At 35.0% G+C, this 20594-nt stretch overlaps 1 protein-coding gene across 22 annotated transcripts in view; it reads left to right on the top strand.

The window, feature by feature from the left end:
• Positions 1-20594, top strand: part of PPFIA2 (PTPRF interacting protein alpha 2) — a gene marked incomplete at both ends in the record, with an annotated part of 426677 nt that overhangs the window by 315891 nt on the left and 90192 nt on the right. For 17 of the 22 annotated variants that reach the window (XM_080935708.1, XM_080935705.1, XM_080935707.1 and 14 more), the window contains 3 exons: positions 9521-9742; positions 18987-19133; positions 20159-20293. In XM_080935708.1, coding sequence (XP_080791834.1) covers positions 9521-9742; positions 18987-19133; positions 20159-20293 — 504 coding nt within the window. Of the gene's footprint in view, positions 1-9520; positions 9743-18974; positions 19134-20158; positions 20294-20594 lie in introns of all 22 variants that reach the window. The other 5 variants (XM_080935694.1, XM_080935688.1, XM_080935689.1 and 2 more) reach the window with 1 other exon arrangement.

The following is a 20594-nucleotide window of genomic DNA, read 5'->3' as shown; positions in this document are numbered from 1 at the left end:
ATCAATAATGATACATTGGAGAAAACAGAGCCAGTGCATTACTTTAGCTTTTAGTTTAGCATAGAGTCATATCTAAAATTTCATTAGTGACTTTCTAATCAAAAATAAATTGAAATAATAAAATATTAACTCTAGTCATTTCCTTTATTTATTCTTGCAAACTATATACAAGATTTTCACGTTACAGGTGTCTTTTTCATTTAAATCACATAAAATGTTTATCTTACAATATAATATGGGACAACTTAACTAATTTTAACTTCTAGTAGTTATGAACATCAATCATGAAAATGTTGAACAGAAATTCTTTAGTTAATCTTGAATTAAAATGCTATAAAATACCGTAGTTCTACCAATTCAATTTTTTTGGATATAATGAGTTTACTTACATGATAGTTTAAGTATTATAAAAATAAAGGAAGTTAGGTACACTACAATTACTAAGAAGGAACAATACAAACATAAACAAACTAACAGAAACAAGCTCTTGCTTTTAAAAATAGTAGAAATTTAGAATAGTCTAACTTTATAAATAATTAAAATCTATTGTGAAACTATGACTATCATACTGTGCTGTTCATTTTCATGGGTGTGAATAACATCACTTTATAATTTTTTCTATTTAACTTTCAGTAATGTGTATTTATAGTTCATTCTCTTTTTGTTGTTACTTTTAGTTTTATTTTTATTCATATATAGTCTAATGGGCAATAATTTTATAATACTTTTTTTTAATTTTCATCATATTCTTTCCTTTGCCTCAACTGTTCCTAGATTGTCTAACACCTCTTTACATTTGCAGCTTCATGTTCTTTTTCTCAAAAAGAGAATAAACTTTAAAAAACGGTACACACATACAGAGAATAAGAGAGGGGGGAGAGAGGTGGGGATAGAGGGAGAGAAGTAGGGAAAAAAGGGTGAGAGGTAGGAGGAGAGGGAGAGAGAGAAGGAGAAAGGGAGGGGGAGGGAGGGAGAAATGGGGAGAGAGAGAAAGAGGGGGAAAATGGGGAGTGAGAGTGTAAAGGGGGAGAGAGGAGAGGACACAGAAGGGAGAGAGGAGGGAACAGAAGAGGAGAGAGAGGGTGAGATAAAGGGGGGGAATGAGGAGAGGGGGAGAGGGAGAGGGAGAGTGGGGAAGAGAGAGGAAAGAGGGGAGGGAGGGGAAGGGGAAGGGGGAGAGAGGGGAGTTAGGGCAGTTGGGGAGTAGCAGTAGTGTGTGTGGGTGGAGAAGGAGGAAAACTAGTTGGGGGAGGCTTCAGGTTTTTGAGACTACTTCCCTCCTCCATATTTTAGTTTTGCCTGGCTTGAACTTTTTCAGGTCTTGTACAACTAATGGCATACATGCAAATACTTAGAAAAATAGACACAAGTTATTGGTGGTGCATAGGGTACATTTATAGAAGGATAATAGAGTAGAATACTTTGGGAATGAAAGCTAGTGATGAGGAACACTAGGAGTAGACAGGTTCCAGCATATAGTACTAGAGTCACAGAGGTTGGGAAATGAGGGGCTACAGGAAAGCTTAACCAAATAGATTGTATAAAGAAGCTACTTGGGAGTCTATGATCTTGCAATCCAAGTGAAAAATGTAATCAGAGATGACAATAGAACATAACATATGTAATCTAAATAAACAAGGAGAGGGCACTGGGAACTAATGATTTATGGGGAAATGGACAAGGGTAGTGGACATAAGGAATAGGCAGTGTGTGAACCAAAACTACAATAAAACTTTATTTCTAAAGTTAGGACACAGTTCAGTTAAAAAGACAGGAGATAAATAACCTCTCCTTTCTGGCTAGCTCTCATTGTGCTGGAAGGTGCTTTGTAGTTGCCAGAGAAGCAAAGTCATGAGTGGTCTCAGGGCCCTGTACGAGTTCACTGAGGCAATAGTGGCAAAACTGTTAATAAGGGGATCCATGCCTTCTACTGTAAACACATCAAAACTCTTGGCTAGAGGAGAAAAAGGACCAGGGGGTATCTATTGATGCTGCTTTTCTAAATTTATTCATGTTGTCAACCTACCCTAAAATATTGATGTTTATGTACATATTTGTGTTGCTGCTGACCTTGGTCTAATCGTCTGCTCAGTGCAGTGAGAGGTGATTAATTCAGAGATACATTGCCCTTTGGAGTGCTGAGACTAAACAATTTTGAGTAATCAGCTGTAGACAGGCATCTGTGTTAACATCTTTCCCTGCCAGTCTCCAGCAAAGTAGAGGACGAGGTAATAGGCAGGATAAGAGTCAGAAGATGGACAAGAGATGCTATTTTTGTTGTTGCCTTTGCTGTTTCTGTTGCTGCTGTTGTCTGCCAGGAAAAAAATATCAAATACACAACTTCTATGTTTATTTACAAAAGACTCGCACGAAATCTAGCCACTAAAATTTGTAGAAATGAGAAGAGATTCTGAGGCCTCAGCTTTAGGGGGAAGAGAATTTACTTAGATTTGATGGCTTCTGAGGGAAGAGAGTCACATCACTTTTATTTAGATGTACAGCAACTGGCAGATTTCCCCATGCCCCCATCTCTTGTGTAAATGGGTAGCAATAGCAATACTCTGTCATCTAAAACTAAAAAATGAATAAGGGGAACATAAGAAAAAGTAAATTTTATGCTTATCATCAAAGACCACTGGTCATATTAAAATTAATAATGATTGAGGACTTTTGATTTGAAACATTTAACGGTAACTAGTTGATAATAAGTTAACAAAAAAGTAACTTGAGGGGCCTATAAAGTTATTACTCTTACTTTTTCAATAATTCATTGTCTTATTTTTATTTCATTTTTGTGCTCTATAGTTAATGGCTAATAAGACACAACAACCAATAAAGTACAGCTATGACCTTGATCTGTGATTCTTAGTCCCATCTCAATATTATTAATGCCTGGGAAAATTTGTAAAGCAATTACATAGAAAAATCTCACCATTTTCAACTGGTGTTTTTAATTTGCATTGGCCACAATAGAGTGCATCGCTATTTTCTCATTCAATTTTCCAAAGGATTCTAAAGATAATCAGGGATTAAATTCACAGATACTGCATGAAAGTTTTCTGCTTTGCTTAAACTCTATATTTACAAAAAAAAAGTGAAAACAGACACCTTAAATGATGTAAAATTGACTAAAGGAAACAATGCATAAAAACACCAGCTCCCAACTATGTGGTGGAGAACCTTAAATATAAGATGAAGCAGGGTATATGTTGGATACCTTTGAAATTAAGTGAACATTTCTAATATTTGGAAGAAAAAAAAAGAAGGCAGAATAAGAACACTTATAAAACAATACTGTAGATAGTGCTAACATTTGCTTAACTTATGACTTATAATCTTAAAATTATAACCTTTGTGTCTATATACAGTAAATGTTTTCAGGTTCCTCAAACATATTTCTTATATGGTCTCCTCTTATATTTATACTCAATAAAGCACACCTTGTTTTATTGTCAAGCAGGAGTCTTATTCATCTCAGGACCTTCCTATGTATCTAGCAAAATATAGATAAACAGAGGTGGAATTTTGGTGGTTTATTGAATTAGTAATAAGTGAAAGAATGAATGGGCAGAAATAGGAGGAGGCAGGAACGAGAAACACAGCCTTTGGAAGCAGATATTAAAACCAGACTATCCAGTGTGAAAAATTCATCTTGGGAGGTTTTAATGTGTCAACCAAAATACTATGCTCTCTTTGAATCAGTTTCAATTGTGTGTCTGATATAATTACTGGGCATTTCATAACTACGTTGTATCATTCACCTATAATTTTGTCTAGCACATGAGGAGAACTTAAGGAACTGGAGCAACCTAGACATATTTTTTGAACTCATGCTTTGAGATAGAATCCTTACAGATTATTTTTGGGGAAGGCAGGTCTTATTGCTATTGTAATCAGTATTCTGTCTTATTTGATGACTTGGATGTAAATGGAAGCTCAATAATTTAGCATATTATATGAACCTTCATGATCTCTAGGAAGAAACAGTAGTGTTTGAATCCTTCCAAAAAATCTCTCCTTGTACTAATGCTTAGAACAGAGTTTATTTATGCCATTCACTCATATTTCTTGTTGGCTTGTGGAATAGTGTATTTAATATTTCATTCAGATATATTCTTTACATGGATGCACTATTGAGTTATGCTCACTATAAATCAACCACCTACATTTTTATTACACTTCTCATTGTTTTATGCTCAGCAATATTTTTTGTCTGAGTCTGTGTTTGTATTTATTTTCTAGTTTTACATACCTTTATTTATACATTTTTTTTTCTCACAGAAAAATAAATTAAGAGTTTCTTCTACATTATAGGGCTTCTCCCAGTCTTAAAAAGCCTGGTGATGTATGGGGATGGCTGTGAATATCATTATAAGTTCTTGACAAGACAACTGGCAATATACTGCTACCTAATAAATGCCATAGATACTTGTAATGGGACTGTTTAATATTCACTCTCTAGGTGTTATTAAATTTTAATAGTTTTTATTTCTCTGTTACAAGAATTTAATTAGTAGGATGATCAGTTTCAATCATCTACTCTTGTATTTTTCTGTTTCTATTTTCTTTTAGAAAGGTCAGTAAATATTAAGAAGACAAATGGGAGAGTGGTAGATTACTAGTTTACTACTAAGGCCCCATAAGGTAGCATGATTAGAGGAAAGGAATTCAACTGCAGCAACACAGCAAGAGACCAGCCCCTGCTCCAATTGTTAGGAGACCAACATGGATGTCGTAGTTTAGTTATAACCTCCTTCTGTGACTATTGTCCTTCATGCCTGAAATGTTACTAGTAGAGGGGTGAGTACAGTGTAATGCTCCAGGAACTGTTCTTAGAAAAAGCTAACTGTGAACTGTTGCTTTATGCAACTATCTGCACAAGGACTGAGAAGAGTACACTGAAGAGCAACTGAGACATGAATTTTAGGGGAGGATACTACCATTTGCTAGGGATGGAGTAGTCGTGATGGTTTTATAGGGTTTAACATAATAGCAGCATCTCTAAACTGTGAAATACACCTTTACCTTCAAAAAGCACTTTTTTTTAAAGTGTGTGAATGTGTCACAGGAGTTAAAAACTTATCTGTTACTGTTACTGTAGCTGCACAGGCAACAAAGATCACACAGGGATGTGTGAGGCAGATGTGGGTGAGTTACATTGTAACTCATCACTCAGGCTCAGATCCAAGGAGGTAGCCAATGAGCAGGGAGAGCCTGACACTTGATTTAGAAAAGGGCTATTTTCTGTTTTGAGTGATGCTTCTTAGGAACAAAATTGCACATGGTAGGATGCATTTACATTTCTATTCAAATGTTTCCTAATTTATGGAGGTTTGTAAAAAACTCCTGCTGTTAAGTAAGCATCTCAGCAGAACAAACTGTCCTGCTTTGCTCTTCCCAGACCTTCCTGTTTCTGCTTCTTTGAGATCTTTCGCATTTGAAAATTACCTCCTTCCAGTCTTTATACTAATCTAGACACAGAACTTAAACTTAGCTTCTAAGCTTTGGTATAAAATAACTTATTTCCTTGCCTTTCTTTCTTCCCATTTTTCTTCCCTCCCCTTCATTTCTCCAATCCAACCATACTTTCTTCTGGTGTTTTTCTTCTTTCTTCCCTTCCTTCTTTGACTTGAGATTCATTTCGTTTGTCTTTTCTTTACCCCCTTTCTTGTATTCTCTAATCTTCCTCTTTATCTCTCTCTCCTTCATTCCCTCCTTCCCTCTCCCTCTGTCTATTCTCTCTCTTTTCTCCCTTCTTCTGTTTCTCCTTTCCTCTCTCTCTGTCTATTCCCTTTCTCTCTCTTCCCTCCTACCTCCCCTCCTTTCCCCTCTCTGTCTATTCCCTCTCTTTCTCTCCCTCCCTACTTCCCTCCTTCCCTCTGTCTCTCTTTATCTACTACCTCACTCTTCCTCTCTTTTTTCCTTTGGATCACTGTTTATTCCCTCTCTCCCTCCCTTCTTTTCTTTCTGTTATCCCTGCTTCAGTACAATATTGGTGACTGAATTCAGGTCCAGGTATATGCTAGGTAGGTGTTTTGCACAAAAGTCTATATCTCAAATATTTCACCTTATTAACTGAAAACCAATTTATGAATGCTCTTTCATGATAATTTTCTAATCCACTGCCCTGTCTGATCATCCACTCCACTTGATTTTTAACTGCTGGTCACATGTACAATAAATGATCACTAAAACATGTTCCTTCCATCTAACTAGAACATTGCATTTTTTGATTAATGTATTCCTTTTCTAATGATCCTTCCTTGTTCTCTGAACTTACAGCATATGAGTCTATTATTCTTTGATATCTTTGCTTGATTCTACATACGCATACAATTCTGCATATAACCAAGATTATGTTCTTACCAACTTTATTTTCATTATATTTATAATTGCCTCCAAGTTCAATCATGGTACATAAAATGGAAAGTTTTTTTTGTTGTTGTTGTAAATCAAGACAATGTTCTATCTGCATATGTACCACAATTTCTCTACCCATCTGATTAGTTAGGAAACATTTAGATACCATATGTTCACTTTTATGAATAATACTACATTGAATAAAAAGGTAGAGATGGTATAGTAAAATACTCCTGCAGATATTTAGTTATACAATGAACAGTGAGCTTGCTAGATTATGTGTAATTCTATTTTTCTTATATTTATACCTCATCACTTTCCATAATGTAGTGGTAAATATTTTTTTTAAAAGGCTAATGGTTTCAGGCCCCACACCATGCTACCTCCTGGGATTCTCTGTCTCCAGCAGTGGCAACCCTCTTGGCTAGTCTCTGCTGTTAATGCTACTCACATTTCCAGCATCTGTCCCCTGTGATTATTGTCACAACTTACAGTAACCCAATAAAATCAGAAATTTATCAATCAAATTTATATCAGTAATCCTCACTCCACAAAACATCCACACAACAAATTCAGAGCCAATAGATATTGATATAAACTGCCCACCTAGATAAGACAAATTGTCCTGTAATAATCCACCCCTTACAAGGTATTCAATTAAAGTCACACAAGTACAGGTCCTCCTACTCCTCAGCCTTCTCTTCTCTTCCTTCTTCCCCTGTCTCCCATTTCTCTGACCTTTCCAAAATTCTTCCCCACCTCTCTTCTTCACTGCCCAATCACAGGCCTTATCTTGTGCCTGCCCTCACCGGCATATAGACATCAACTACAACTATATACTTTATATTCATGCAATGTAAATTCTTGATAACATGTCCAGTCATCTAAGGTTTATATAACAAATATTAGCATGACCATGAGAAAATATTTTCATTATGGTTGTATTTTCTTCCTCTCTTGATGATTTCTAATGCTAAAACTATTTTCATGAGTCTGGTCATATGTAAGTCTTATTTCATGAAGTATCTTTTTAGATCCTTTGAAGATTTCTACATATGTTTTTGTTTAGTTTTGTTGTTAGTAAGTTCTCTGCTTTTTAAAAATATTTTGAATATTGGTTTGTAAGGTTCCCCTACTTGAAAAACATCTTTTCCAAAAAGTTAAAGTAACTGATTCAGTATATTTGGTCATTTTCAGCTTTCTCCATTGTGAATTCTGCATATATAATGTTTAAGTATTGGCAATAAAGAAATCATAATTTCAGAGGGGTTATCATCAAATAAGTTATGTTATTTCAACAAAAATACAAATGTTATTTGTATGAGTATCACTAAAACTAAAACCCAAGTCTCATTTTGTACTCTATGAAACTCCACTGGAAGAAGAATGGAATGCTGGGTAAAGAAGGAAATATGGGGAGGGACTGCTATCATTAAATGCTCTTTGAAAAGCCATATGGAATACTACTACTGTACTAGATTTCTAAAATTCATAAATATATGAAAGAATTTTAAATTCAGTCACTATAGGATGAGGAGACCATGCCTCAATTAGACATCTACAACCACCTAGCAGAACTCACAGTGAAATAATGGATTACATCTTCTTGAGTCATTGGCTGAAATTGTCCTAATATTGCCCAAACATCATTGGATATTGTCAACACTTTTGCTTACCCTCCACAGACTGGTGAAAAGGCCCTATTACTGAAAATAATATATACTTAGATCCTAGAATATTAATAATTAAGTCTGGTGCCCAACTAGAAGCTTAATCTCTAGTGACATGTTGTGTTGGAATGTACTTTGCACATTCCAGGAAAAGAAAGGTAATCATCAAATATCACTAAGATAAAAACCCAGCTATTCCACTTCTGGGCATATACCCCAGAGACAGTCCAATATACAACAAAGATACATGCACCACAATGTTCATAGCAGCTCCTAATAACATATTTCTATGTGAATAAATAATTTCATCACATAACACTCATTGGAGAAACCTCTTTTTACAGCGGATGCTAAAACAGACACACACAACTGAACAATATATATAAAGCTAAAAATTTTGAAACATACAGAACTAAATGGGAATTTTTATCAACTGGCCCCATTTTAAGTGTTGGAAAGTCTATGTGGAAGTGGAGGGAAGAATATTGTAAGAGCCACAAGCATTGAATGACTCAAAGCAAGAGACATCATCTATCCATAACAGGACTGATACATACATGAATTCATAGAGACTGTAATCTCACACAATTCACAAATTCAAGCCAGCCAATAATCTCAGCACTGAGACGGTGAAGTGCAAACAACATTCCATTCCTAAACAAGAAGCTTCCTGTAATTGGCACTTTCCGGGAAAGGGAAAATCGGTTTTCTCTAATGGAGTGACACTGGGCATATCAACCACATTCTAATGTGGTCCCTGTGACTAAGAGACATTGGCTAGCATAAGGAGATTGCATGTTTTCAAAAGTTGAATAGGTTTGTAGGTGGGAGGATCTGGCAATATTTGGGGGAAGGGAAAGAACACGATCCAGATAAGCTGCTTAAAGTATATAAAATAATTTAATTAAAAAAATAAAATGAAATAAAGTCTGTGAAGTTCAAAAATTTGGATAGAATTTAAAAATATGACATAGTTTATATCCTATCTATTGATTAAAATGTGCTATATATGTAATATGTTCTAAATCACATATAAAATATCTTTTGAATATAACATAAAATTGTTATGCAAATGCATATGACACACTGATTGAAAACTACTGATTTGCTTTCCTGTTTTAAAGTATTTATCTTATTAATTTTCTGAGTGAGTGAGTGTGTGTGTGTGTGTGTGTGTGTGTGTGTATGTTGTATGTGTGCATGTGCACAGGTTCATGTGCAGTCCAGAGGCACCAGAATTACAGGAGGCTTTAATCTTTTAAGTCCTCTGGTTGATCAGAACTGCTCAATGACCTCTCTGCCTCCTCCATGACATTTTTTAAATCGATTAATATCACTTTTATCAAAATCATAGTGTATTGCCAACACTAGTTTGCTTTAAAATTCTGATTTCTCATCGTGAAGACTGCTTAGTTTCTCATTTTACCTTTCATGCTTTGGGTTAGGAATAAAGAAGACCCTAAGTGTACTGCTTTTGTCTCTTCCTGCAGCGTCTATCCAATGGCTCCATAGATTCAACAGATGACACCAGCCAGATTGTTGAGCTGCAAGAATTGCTTGAAAAGCAAAACTATGAAATGGCCCAAATGAAAGAACGCTTAGCAGCTCTTTCTTCCCGAGTGGGAGAAGTGGAACTAGAAGCAGAGACAGCCAGAAAGGACCTCATTAAAACAGAAGAGATGAACACAAAATATCAAAGGGACATCCGAGAGGTAGGTAGCTCATAACATTCTGTCTTTGCGTCTTGAATGGCTTCCCACATATTGCTCTGAGAAGCTTTCCCTGTGCACATCCCTAGTGGACAGTATTCTTCTATTTTTGAAGACCATACTTAGGTTTGTTATTTTAGTTATGTACCTGCCCAGTAAGACAGAAATGGTTTACTTATAGGTTCTTTAACTAAGTATGGAAGGCTTTGGATTCAAGTCTCAGCTATTATAAGTCTTTTAGAAGATTTAAGGACTTTCCAAGGCTCCATTGGTTTAAATTTGAATACATGTGCATGGGGGAATGAATCACGATTTTGTATAATGTAGAGCGCTCAAAAACACTGCTTTAAATTGTCTCTTACATTGTATTTGGGTCTATGAGTGCTGCATATAACAATGCTATGCATATGAATAATATAACCTTTCTTCTTATGTATTCTGTATTACATTTTGTTAGGATTAACATAGCATTATCTACAAAACAGGAAAAAGGAAAGGAAAGAAGGAAGAAAAAGAAAGAAACCTTCAAAGTTACTGAATGATCTAAGAAAATATTAATAACATGTTCTTATCCTCTTTTTCTCAAATGCTCTGCTCTCCAGTGAGTGATCTCCGACCTTGCTATTTACAGGAACAAATGTTCTTCCTTATTCCATGTTTAATACTCCAGCACACATTCCTTCTTTATGAACCCATTCCTTTCACTAAGTCCTGCTGGTTTCCCTTTCCTATACACATATAACTATTGAGCACTTGACACCAAAATCCTTTGTTGGAGAAAAGGGTCCTTGTCATCCTTTACTGAAATGGGACATTAGAGTTGGCAGCACTTACCAGGAAGGGGAATACACTGAAGTCAGTGATATTTTCACTGAAGGTCAGATAAGGATACGGTTTCACACAAGCTCAGGTTCCTGGATAGGCATTTCCTCTTCATGGCTTCCTGCTACCCAAACTTACATAACGTGCAGGATTTAGTAAGAAATATTGGGATCCCTGTCTTTTATGTTATGTCATTACATGAACTTTTGGTCAGTAGTTAGCTCTTCATGTAGTTCCAGAGATTGATTTCTTTCCTTTGCATTTCAGCCACTCACCAACTATACTTTTAGCTATCTCTTAAAGAGAGGGTGCAGTATCTATGGCTCTCCCTTCTTTGTTTCACATTTTAAACTAACTCCTTGATAAATATAGTATCTAGATATAGGTGACCAAAAATCAGGGGATACGGGAAACATCAGCCCTGTATTGCCAGGGATTGTTTCATTAGGAATGCTTTTTTTTTTTTTAATTGAACAACTTTATTTTGAAAAACAAAGATAAATGTACAGATTTTAAGCATTTTTGCATAAAAGTATATGAATACATTTTTGTCAGTGTTTGTTTTTTTTAAAGGTTTGATAGTGTGCATTAAGATCTTACTAGTTACAATGAGCATAAAGTACATGTAAAACAAGATGTAACCTGGAAATAGCCAATGTTTTCTTGGTGTGTAAAGATTAAGAATAATGTTTTTTTCTTTTCTTTATTTTTCTTTTCTTGAACTTTATATAGTCTGTGAGTAGTTTCTGAGGTGTTCAGAGCTTTCTGGGGTTAGTATCCAATTATCAGTGACTGCATATTATGTCTGTTCTTTTGTGACTGGGTTATCTCACTCAGCATGATATTCTCTAGATGTTTTTTTTAATGGGTTAGGCCTTCCCTATTGTACCCAATCTTTATGCAATGTATACTTTGGTTTTTAAGCTTCCTAATTCCTAGGTCGGCCCATTTTAGTTAAGACTTATGAAAACATGAACATATACTGTCTTCCGCTTCAGACTGGCAGTTGCAAACAAATGTTTTCAGAGCCTGGCAGCACATGGAAGTGTAAGGAGTAGGTATAGGTGTAAGAAGTAGGTAGGAAGTGACAAGAGGTGTGAAGAAGCCAGGGCTCACTCCTCAACCCTGGCTGTCTGCATAAAGCAGGACACACACACACACACACACACACACACACACATACACATGGGGGGTACAAATAGACAGACAGTCAGACAGTCAGGAAGACAGACAGACAGACAGACAGGGGAGACACAGAAAATTGAAAAAAGACATAGCTGCTTAGAAAATACTACATAGAATAGAATATTTCTGAAAGTGTTAATTTTAAAGCCATATTCTTTAGCTTTCTTTATGCTTTATCAGACAGAAATAGTATATTAAATTTGTCACAAGCCTACTGCAGTCCTTTGCCCTGAATTGCCAGTAATTTCAATGACGCTGGCCATTCCCATTTAGATCACCATGAGGCTCACTGAGGTCACATGACTTAGTCATGGCCTATGAACTACCATCTTTTCTTTCAGAATCCATAAGGAAAAAAATTAAAATAACATACACACACACACACACACACACACACACACACACACACCCTCTCTCTAGAACCTGGAAGAAAGAGAAATAACATGTCTTCGAATTTTGTGTTTTTCTTACTACACTCTGCTTCCCCAACCGTCATACTTCTGAGAGGAAAAAGTTTCTAAGAAGACTACATCTTATGCTGACCCTTTGGCAAAAACCAATTGACTAAGAAAACCAAACATTTCAAAAGGCTAAAATGTTTTAGGTCCAGAGCCAATTATTAGGGCATCCTTAACCTTTTATTAGACAACATTTGTACCCTTCCATTCCTGGGTTAGCACCTTCATGACCATTATGAAAATCCTTTTTAATTTACCATCAGATCCTTAAGTTTCTAACCATTCAGACCTAGGAGCAGTGTCAAGGACCTGTGACAGTGGAGTTTTACTTTGTCCTTGATTCTTCTTTCTAATGTTCCAACAACATATTTAAAAGGTGTTTATAAGTATTTTTATGAAAAAAATCATCAAACTGTTACCACATTTTAACATAAAATTTTGTATAATCTAAATCTATATTCCTGAATTATGGTCACTTTTTAGTGTGAGTTATGTTTTCCTTCTAAATACAGTTTTATGTCATGTTATGGTAACTATCATACAAATTTTCAGCCACAAAATGCTACCAATGTAATAATCAGTATTTTGTCATTTTCTCCAAAAAGTCAAGATAATGTGAAATCCCTATCACTTAAAATCAAAGTCCAGATTTTGCTTCTTAAGTATGTTTCAATGGTATTATAAATTTCTTAATATTATGAGTTGGATAATTCTTTTATTGTTCTCTCAAACTCTCAGCACAGGATGCCGCAAACATAGAACAAGTAACAGCAACTCATTGAATTAATTAAGGAAAAACAAGGGCCATAGGAGGTGGATAACCGTTAAATTACAAATTAAAATCTATTTCATTTCATCTATTAGGAAAATCTAATAAATCTAAACTGACTTATGTAATTACATTTAGTCAATGCTTTCTGAACACAGTTTATAATTGCATCATCAAGAATCTTTGAAGTCTCACTTTACCAGTTCTCTGCATTAATTTTGTTCTAAAAATAGACAGAGGTAGATATAATGCAATTATTCAAAAAAAGAAGTTGTAAGCTTTTTAATCAAAACTATATCAATCATATACTGATACTAATATTTAACTCTCTACATAGCTGTGAGAAGAGTTAACATTTTCAGTAAAGCACTTTAATTACACCTATTCCGTCAGTAAAGCTAACATATCTTTCTGATTTCACACTAAACAGCCCTTCTTGCATCTGCAAACTAATCAAATAAACAAAGCTATAATTTCTCTCTTATATTAGTTGAAGCCTGAATTATATTTTTAATCTACTACATTATATTACTATAAAACTGTATGTATTTATCACAATAAATAATCCAGCTGTATATAAACTTCGCTATTTTATTTTTTTTTTACATAACAGCCTTTAGGAACTAAAGAAAAAAGATTTCTCTATAGAATCTGCAAATAACTCAGAGGAAAAGCTATTTCTATGACTTGTAACTTCAAATTTTATTTTTGGTAACACAGCCTGCAGTTAAAAATTGAATCACTAACATGAATCACTGAGTCAAAAATGCAGTTCCAAATCTACATACGCTGACTCCTACAGGGAATGTGTGAAGTAGATCTGAGCAGCTAAGTGTGGACAGGATTATAATCACTAATACTAAGTGTCTGTTTAATGATTGTGGATTCCACTCCAGGTATAAAGTAATCTATCACTCAATTCCTATAATCATGTGGTGTTTATTAATAATCTACAAAACAAAACATGAAAATAAACCAAAGGACAACATTTACTCATTAAGGGTACCACACAAATTTCTGTTTCCCAGAATAAAATAACTCCCTTTTACTTCTAAAAATTTTTGCCTTAAAATTTTGAGAGAAATTTTTAGGTGGATAATAGATTTAGAATTTTCTTTTATCCCTTGCAATTGACAAATATTTCTAGAGATCTCTATGGAAACTATCCCAAAATATAAACTCGCTAACTGAAAAATAGTTGATTTTATAAGTTTGTATTTTAATATTAACATAAATAATGATTCTTTCACTAGCTACTGAAGGTCAAAAAGGTTGAAACAAGTCAAGAAAGGAATGAAACCATTTTGCAGATGAAGTCGTCAGATTGCGTGATAGTTCCATGTGATTGCCATAACAAATTGGTGCAAAATGACTGGCTTGTAATAACTGTCATTTAAATGATACTGTGTGTGTATGTGACATGTGTGTGTATGCACATATCACAGCACAAGACACATGTAGGTTTTAGTTGACACCACATAAAGATAGTTCTCTCTTTCTACCTTTGTGTGGACGCTAGACATGCACCTTGGGTTTCCTGGATTGCCTATGCTTAGCAAGTGTCCTTACCTTTGTCTTTCTGTTTCAGTGACTCTACTTCATTTCCCCACATTTGCTAGGGATTTTGTCTGAAATCGGTGTTTCAACACAATCAGGTTCTCTCCAAGGACAATAATGAAGAATAGTTGTTGTTCCTTTGAGCTTCTGGTTGATGTTTACAGGGCATGGCATTCTAGGCTGAGCGGCAGACTAACTTCAAATTCTCTGCCTCTGTCTTTGCTCCCATTCTTCATCTCAAGATGTGTTCATTCAGTTTAGGTTCTGTGCAAATACTACTTTGTTTCTCTCTAATCTGGTTATAACTTTAACATCTTATTCGCTTACAAACTTACTTTCATGAATCAAAAGGAAGGTACAAATTTCGAAGGAATATTATATACACAGAATTAGGGATGTGTCTGGTCAAGAAAGCAAGAGCTTTGTGGCTCACGATTTAGTTTGAAGGTAGAAGTAAACAAATGAATTATTTTAATTCAAGGAATAATATGATCAAACTAGCGTTCAGAATAGACTGTTGGTCAATAGCATGACAAAAAAAAAATCCAAAATATAACAGTAAGTGAGGATATTTGCTTTTCAAGTATAGTCAGTACCTGTGCTCCAAAAGAACAGTGGGCTTCTGTGTGAATAGAAGGGAAGCATTAATTATCATCTTTTAATTAACTGTTACATAAACATTTCCAACAGAAAAAATTCGAGCATCTCACTGAGGGGGACAGGGAGGGGAAGGAGGCAGAGACATAGAGATAGCTCCCTTACAACATCTTACCTCATATTTCTTAACACTTTTTTCCAAAATTCTGATTTTCAACACTTTGGTATTTTCTCTTTTATGTATTCCTGATATAAGTCTTTATAATTAATATGCTAGGTCTGAATTCTAGCTTACACTGTGCATGACTTAATCTTATATTTATTTTTCCATTATTATGAATATAACATTTATTATAACTATTATTATTACTGGGTATATAATTTTCACAATTGATAAATTAGTATTTTTCTATAATATGTTCTATTGTGTACAACTTTCTGTTTTTCTAGAATTAATATTCCAGCATATTAATAACATTATTATATTATTATTATCATATTATAATAATGATTAATATTATTACCTAAAGCTTATGTTTATTCTGTTACTTGCTTTATAATCCTTGGTTGAATCTTCCCATACTGTCTAGCAGTTTGTTAAAAATCCTTTAAATTGTCATTAGTAACCAGAAAGAGACCGCACCAGTTTTATTTGTATTTCCTTGGTATCATTTTGTGTTCCTCTGTCTTCTTTTCTTGTTGGTAGCACTTTGTTTTGTGGGACTTTGCTCTGTTTAACTCTCAACTCAACACAACATAAGCTTACCTCAGAAGAGAGTCTTCATTGTCTAAATCATATTTCCCTGTAAAAATATCTGTTTTGGAAGTTCCATCTATTTGAGGCTGCCCCATTCTTTAGACATGGGTCAATTGATAAGAGAGGAAAAATCTACCTGGGAATACGCAAGCCAACAAGGATGCCAACCGTCAAGTGTGGATGTGATAGATTTCACCTCTTTATGTCCTACCTTGACTTCCCTAAAACAGTCAAACACACATTGAGATTATAAGCCAGGTAAACATTTCCACTCCACATTACTGTTTGTCAGGATATTAGCTGAGGCCAACAGAAATAAAATAGGACATCCCTAATCTTAAAAACTCAAAAGGGATTCATAACTTCTGCTAGTTTCACTGTTTAGTTTCTGTTTCCATTATCTTCCTTGTTGACAGTAGGGTGTTGAAGTCTTGCACTATTATTGTATGGGGTTCAATATGTGTTTTGAGCTTTAGTAAAGTTTCTTTTATGAATGTGGGTACCCTTGCATTTGAGACATAGATGTTCAAAGTTGAGAGTTCATCTTGGTAGATCTTCCCTTGGGTGAGGATGATGTGTCCTTCTTTATCATTTTTGATAACTTTTGGTACAAGATGTTTTTATTCGATATTAGGATGGCTACTTCACCTTGTTTCTTGAGATCATTTGCTTGGATATCATTTTTCCAGCTTTTTACTCTGAGGTACTATCGGTCTTTGTCACTGAGGTGCTGTCTATCTTTGTCATGGAGGTGCATTTCCTGCATTCAGCAAAAGGCTGTGTCCTGTTTATGTATCCAAAAAGTTAATTCTATGTCTTTTTATTAGGGAATTGAGTCCATTGATGTTAAAAGTTGTTAAAAAAATTATTGTTGCTTCCTGTTATTTTTGCTGTTAGAGGTGGGATTATGTTGGTATAGCTATCTTCTTTTGGGTTAGTTAAAGATTACTTTCTTACTTTGTCTAGGGTGTAGTTTCCCTCTTTGTGTTGGGGTTTTCCATCTATTAATCTTTGTAGGGCTGGATTTGTGGAAAAACATTGTATAAATTTGTTTTTGTCACAGAATATCTTGGTTTCTCCATCTATGGTAACTGAGAGTTTTGCGGGATATAGTAACCTGGGCTGGCATTGGTGTTCTCTTGGGGTCTGTATAACATCTGTCCAGGATCTTCTAGTTCTCGGAGTCTCTCTTGAGAAGCCTGTTGTTATTCTCATAGGTCTGCCTTTATATGTTACTTGATGTTTTTCCCTTACTGCTTTTAATATTCTTTCTTTGTTCTGTGCATTTGGTATTTTGACTATTATGTGAGAGGAAGAATTTCTTTTCTGGTCCAATCTATTTGGAATTAGGCAGGCTTCTTGTATGTTCATGGAAATTTCTTTCTTTAGATTAGGGAAGTTTTTTTCTATGATATTGCTGAAGATATGTAGTGGGCCTTTTAGTTGGGAGTCTTTTCTCTCTTCTACACCTATTATCCTTGAGTTTAGTCTTCTTATTGTATCCTGGATTTCCTGCATTTGTGGGTTAGGAGCTTGTTGCATTTTGCATTTTCTTTGACTGTGTGTCAATGTTTTTAATGGTATCTTCTTCACATGAGATTCTCCCTTCTGTCTCTTGTATTCTGTTTGTGATGCTTGCTTCCTGATACTCTAAGTGGCCTAGAATAATTTTGAAGGGTTGAGACTTTGTGGGTTCTTCTGTGCCCACTTTGGCAGGCTCATTTGTACTGTCTTTGCTCAGATCATATCTGGACCATCATGTTGATGAGACTTTATTTTTATACTTACTGACATTTCTAGGACACAATTTCACAGCAAACTCACTGAAGATATAGCTCTTTCAAACTAACTGCCCCTTCTTCAACAGTTTTCACTGAGCCTTGATTGCAGAACTGTTGTTTAGATGTTTTAGGTTGGGGTTTCACAAGTCTGCATTTTGACAATTTGAGGTTTTCTGTAGTTCTCTGTGTCTTCAGCAAAAAGAATGATGGGTGGAGATAGCACTTATGTGTGGGCATACAAATAGATGCTTATGGATTGTTGGTAGTAATTATGATAATTTACTAATTTAGTTGGTGTATATGCTTTTCTAATGACTGTGACTTGATTACCACTGAGTAGATTTTTGAAAATATTTATTGTTTTATTTGTATATGTGGTGATTTGCCTGAATGTATGTCTGGATACTTTGTGTGAGCAGAGCAATGTGTTGGGGAGAGGAGGTTACTGAAAAAATGCTAGATTCTCATGTAGTTACAGATGGACCTTAGATATATCATTACTACTGGGAACTAAACACAGTCCCCCTGGAAAAGCAAGAGTGTTTTTAGGCACTCAGCAATCCCTCCAGCCCTCTGATGGATAGATGCCATATTGGAAGATAGCTATAAAATTATCGCAACCAATTTTACAATTTCCTGGCTTTCCACACTACTCATAGTCTTACTTCTTTGTACTTTATTATAAACAAATTTACCTGCCAATAAATTCTACTGCAGGAAGTTTGAACATATACTTCATTTTACTCTTAAACACCAGAAAGTTACCAATTCATCTGTTATAAAAATAATAGCAAAAACTTATGATAGTATGCATATATAGATATATTCAGGTATAAAATATTTGGTTTTTATTTTTTTAAGATGGGGATTCTTTCCTTCTGTACATCTGCCTGCCATGGTCTTCTATCTGTAGACCAGTCTTGCCTTAATTTCAGGGTTTTCCTATATCTGGTTCCCAGATATTGGATGTAAATCTATGTGCCATCAGCCCTGGAATACATGGAATCTTTAAAATGACCTTGATCACATATATATATATATATATATATATATATATATATATATATATATATATATACACATATATATATATATATATATATACACATATATATATATGTATATATATATATGTATATATATATGTATATATATATATGTATATATATGTGTGTGTGTGTGTGTGTGTGTATGTACAAGTATATGATGTATATTCTTTTAAGTAAGAAAACTATGTAGGTCTAAGACTCTGTGATTTTCTTTTGCTCTGATGGGGTTGAAATCAGAGACTTGCACATGACTTTTACAGTGTTATTTACAGGCCATGGCCCAGAAGGAAGATATGGAAGAAAGAATCACAACCCTGGAGAAGCGTTACCTGAGTGCTCAGAGAGAATCTACCTCCATTCATGACATGAATGATAAACTAGAAAATGAGTTGGCAAACAAGGAGGCCATCTTGCGGCAGGTTCTGTATCTCTGTTCTGATTTTTCTTTGATTTGTGTATCTGCTCTTGTTATTCACATAAAGCACAGAGTAATTATGGTTTAAACTTCAGATAGTATTAATGAATCACATTTTTGTTTTATAGTTTATTTTTAACAAATTTAAGAAATCACTCATATGAAAATAATAATAATATTGCAACTACTGACTTTGAATCTTATGAAGCAAACCATGAAGCGTTTGCTTATATTTCTTCCCTTAATTCCAGCCACCACCTACTCGATTAGTTGCAATCATCCTACTGAGTTCTCTGAGAATCAAAGACTTGAATACTTCCCCAGGCCACATCCACAGTCACGTCAGAGAAGTCTACCCAGCTCTACAGCAAGAGAGGAGTTACAACCTATAAGACAATAATGGTTGTCATCCTTCTTATGAAAATGCAATGTTAATCACATACACACTCCTAATCTTTGGCATAATGTTCTTGTGCACTGAGCACAGATTATCTCTGTGTTATGTAAATTCTGTGGTTCTCAATCTGGTTGCAATCCAGATATGGGACTGTGATGCTTATTCTTCTAATCTCTTGTGCAAACATTGCTCCACTGTTGTCTCTGCTTTGTGAAGAAAAAACAGATCAGTTAATAATGGTTCAGGGGAGATTATAGGGATGGACTTCTGCTCCCAGCCAGGGGAGGCATAGAAAGAAAATGAGAGTCTTTCCATCAGGAGGTGAAGGACCAGGAGCCATCACGAGAACACATACGGAGCCGTGAGAGTGAGAACAACATTAAAATACTCATTAGACATTTCCTTTCAGTTTTCTGCCAGTGTCATGATAACTGCTATTTTCTGGTATTAAAAAAATAAGTAATTAAAATTGACAACATATGAAATCATCATAACCCTGTTTACTTAGCACAGTTAAGTATAGTACTAGTTGATTTTTAAGACTCCAGTGCTGACATACAAAGTTCATAGACTTCTTCTAGCTACTGTAACTCCTGACTGTTTAAATGCTCCCTTTCTCCTTCTCATTTCAGATGGAAGAAAAAAACAGGCAATTACAAGAGCGTCTTGAACTGGCTGAGCAAAAGTTACAGCAGACCATGAGGAAAGCTGAAACTCTACCTGAAGTAGAGGCTGAACTTGCTCAGAGAATTGCAGCCCTAACAAAGGTACTACACTAAACACAAGTGGTCGGACTAGGTGCATTCGAGGAATAATGTAAATCAAAGGGGAGACTGTAATTACTCTCTTCAGGGTACATGAAAGTTACAGAAGTTGGACCTTTATTGTCTTTGTTTACTAACACTTTGTTTCCTTGTTATATCGCTTACTAACAGTGACTTGAATGATGGTTACATGCTTAAGAAGATATCCTTGCCTCTTTTAATGCTTAAAAAATCAAAATATCATGTTTTTGTTATAGTACATTTTCTATTGTAGTTTCTGCACGACATAATAATCATGGTATTC

Source organism: Micromys minutus (assembly GCF_963924665.1).
Source record: "Micromys minutus genome assembly, chromosome: 22".
Lineage (NCBI taxonomy): Eukaryota > Metazoa > Chordata > Mammalia > Rodentia > Muridae > Micromys > Micromys minutus.
This window is presented reverse-complemented; position numbering and strand designations above follow the sequence as displayed.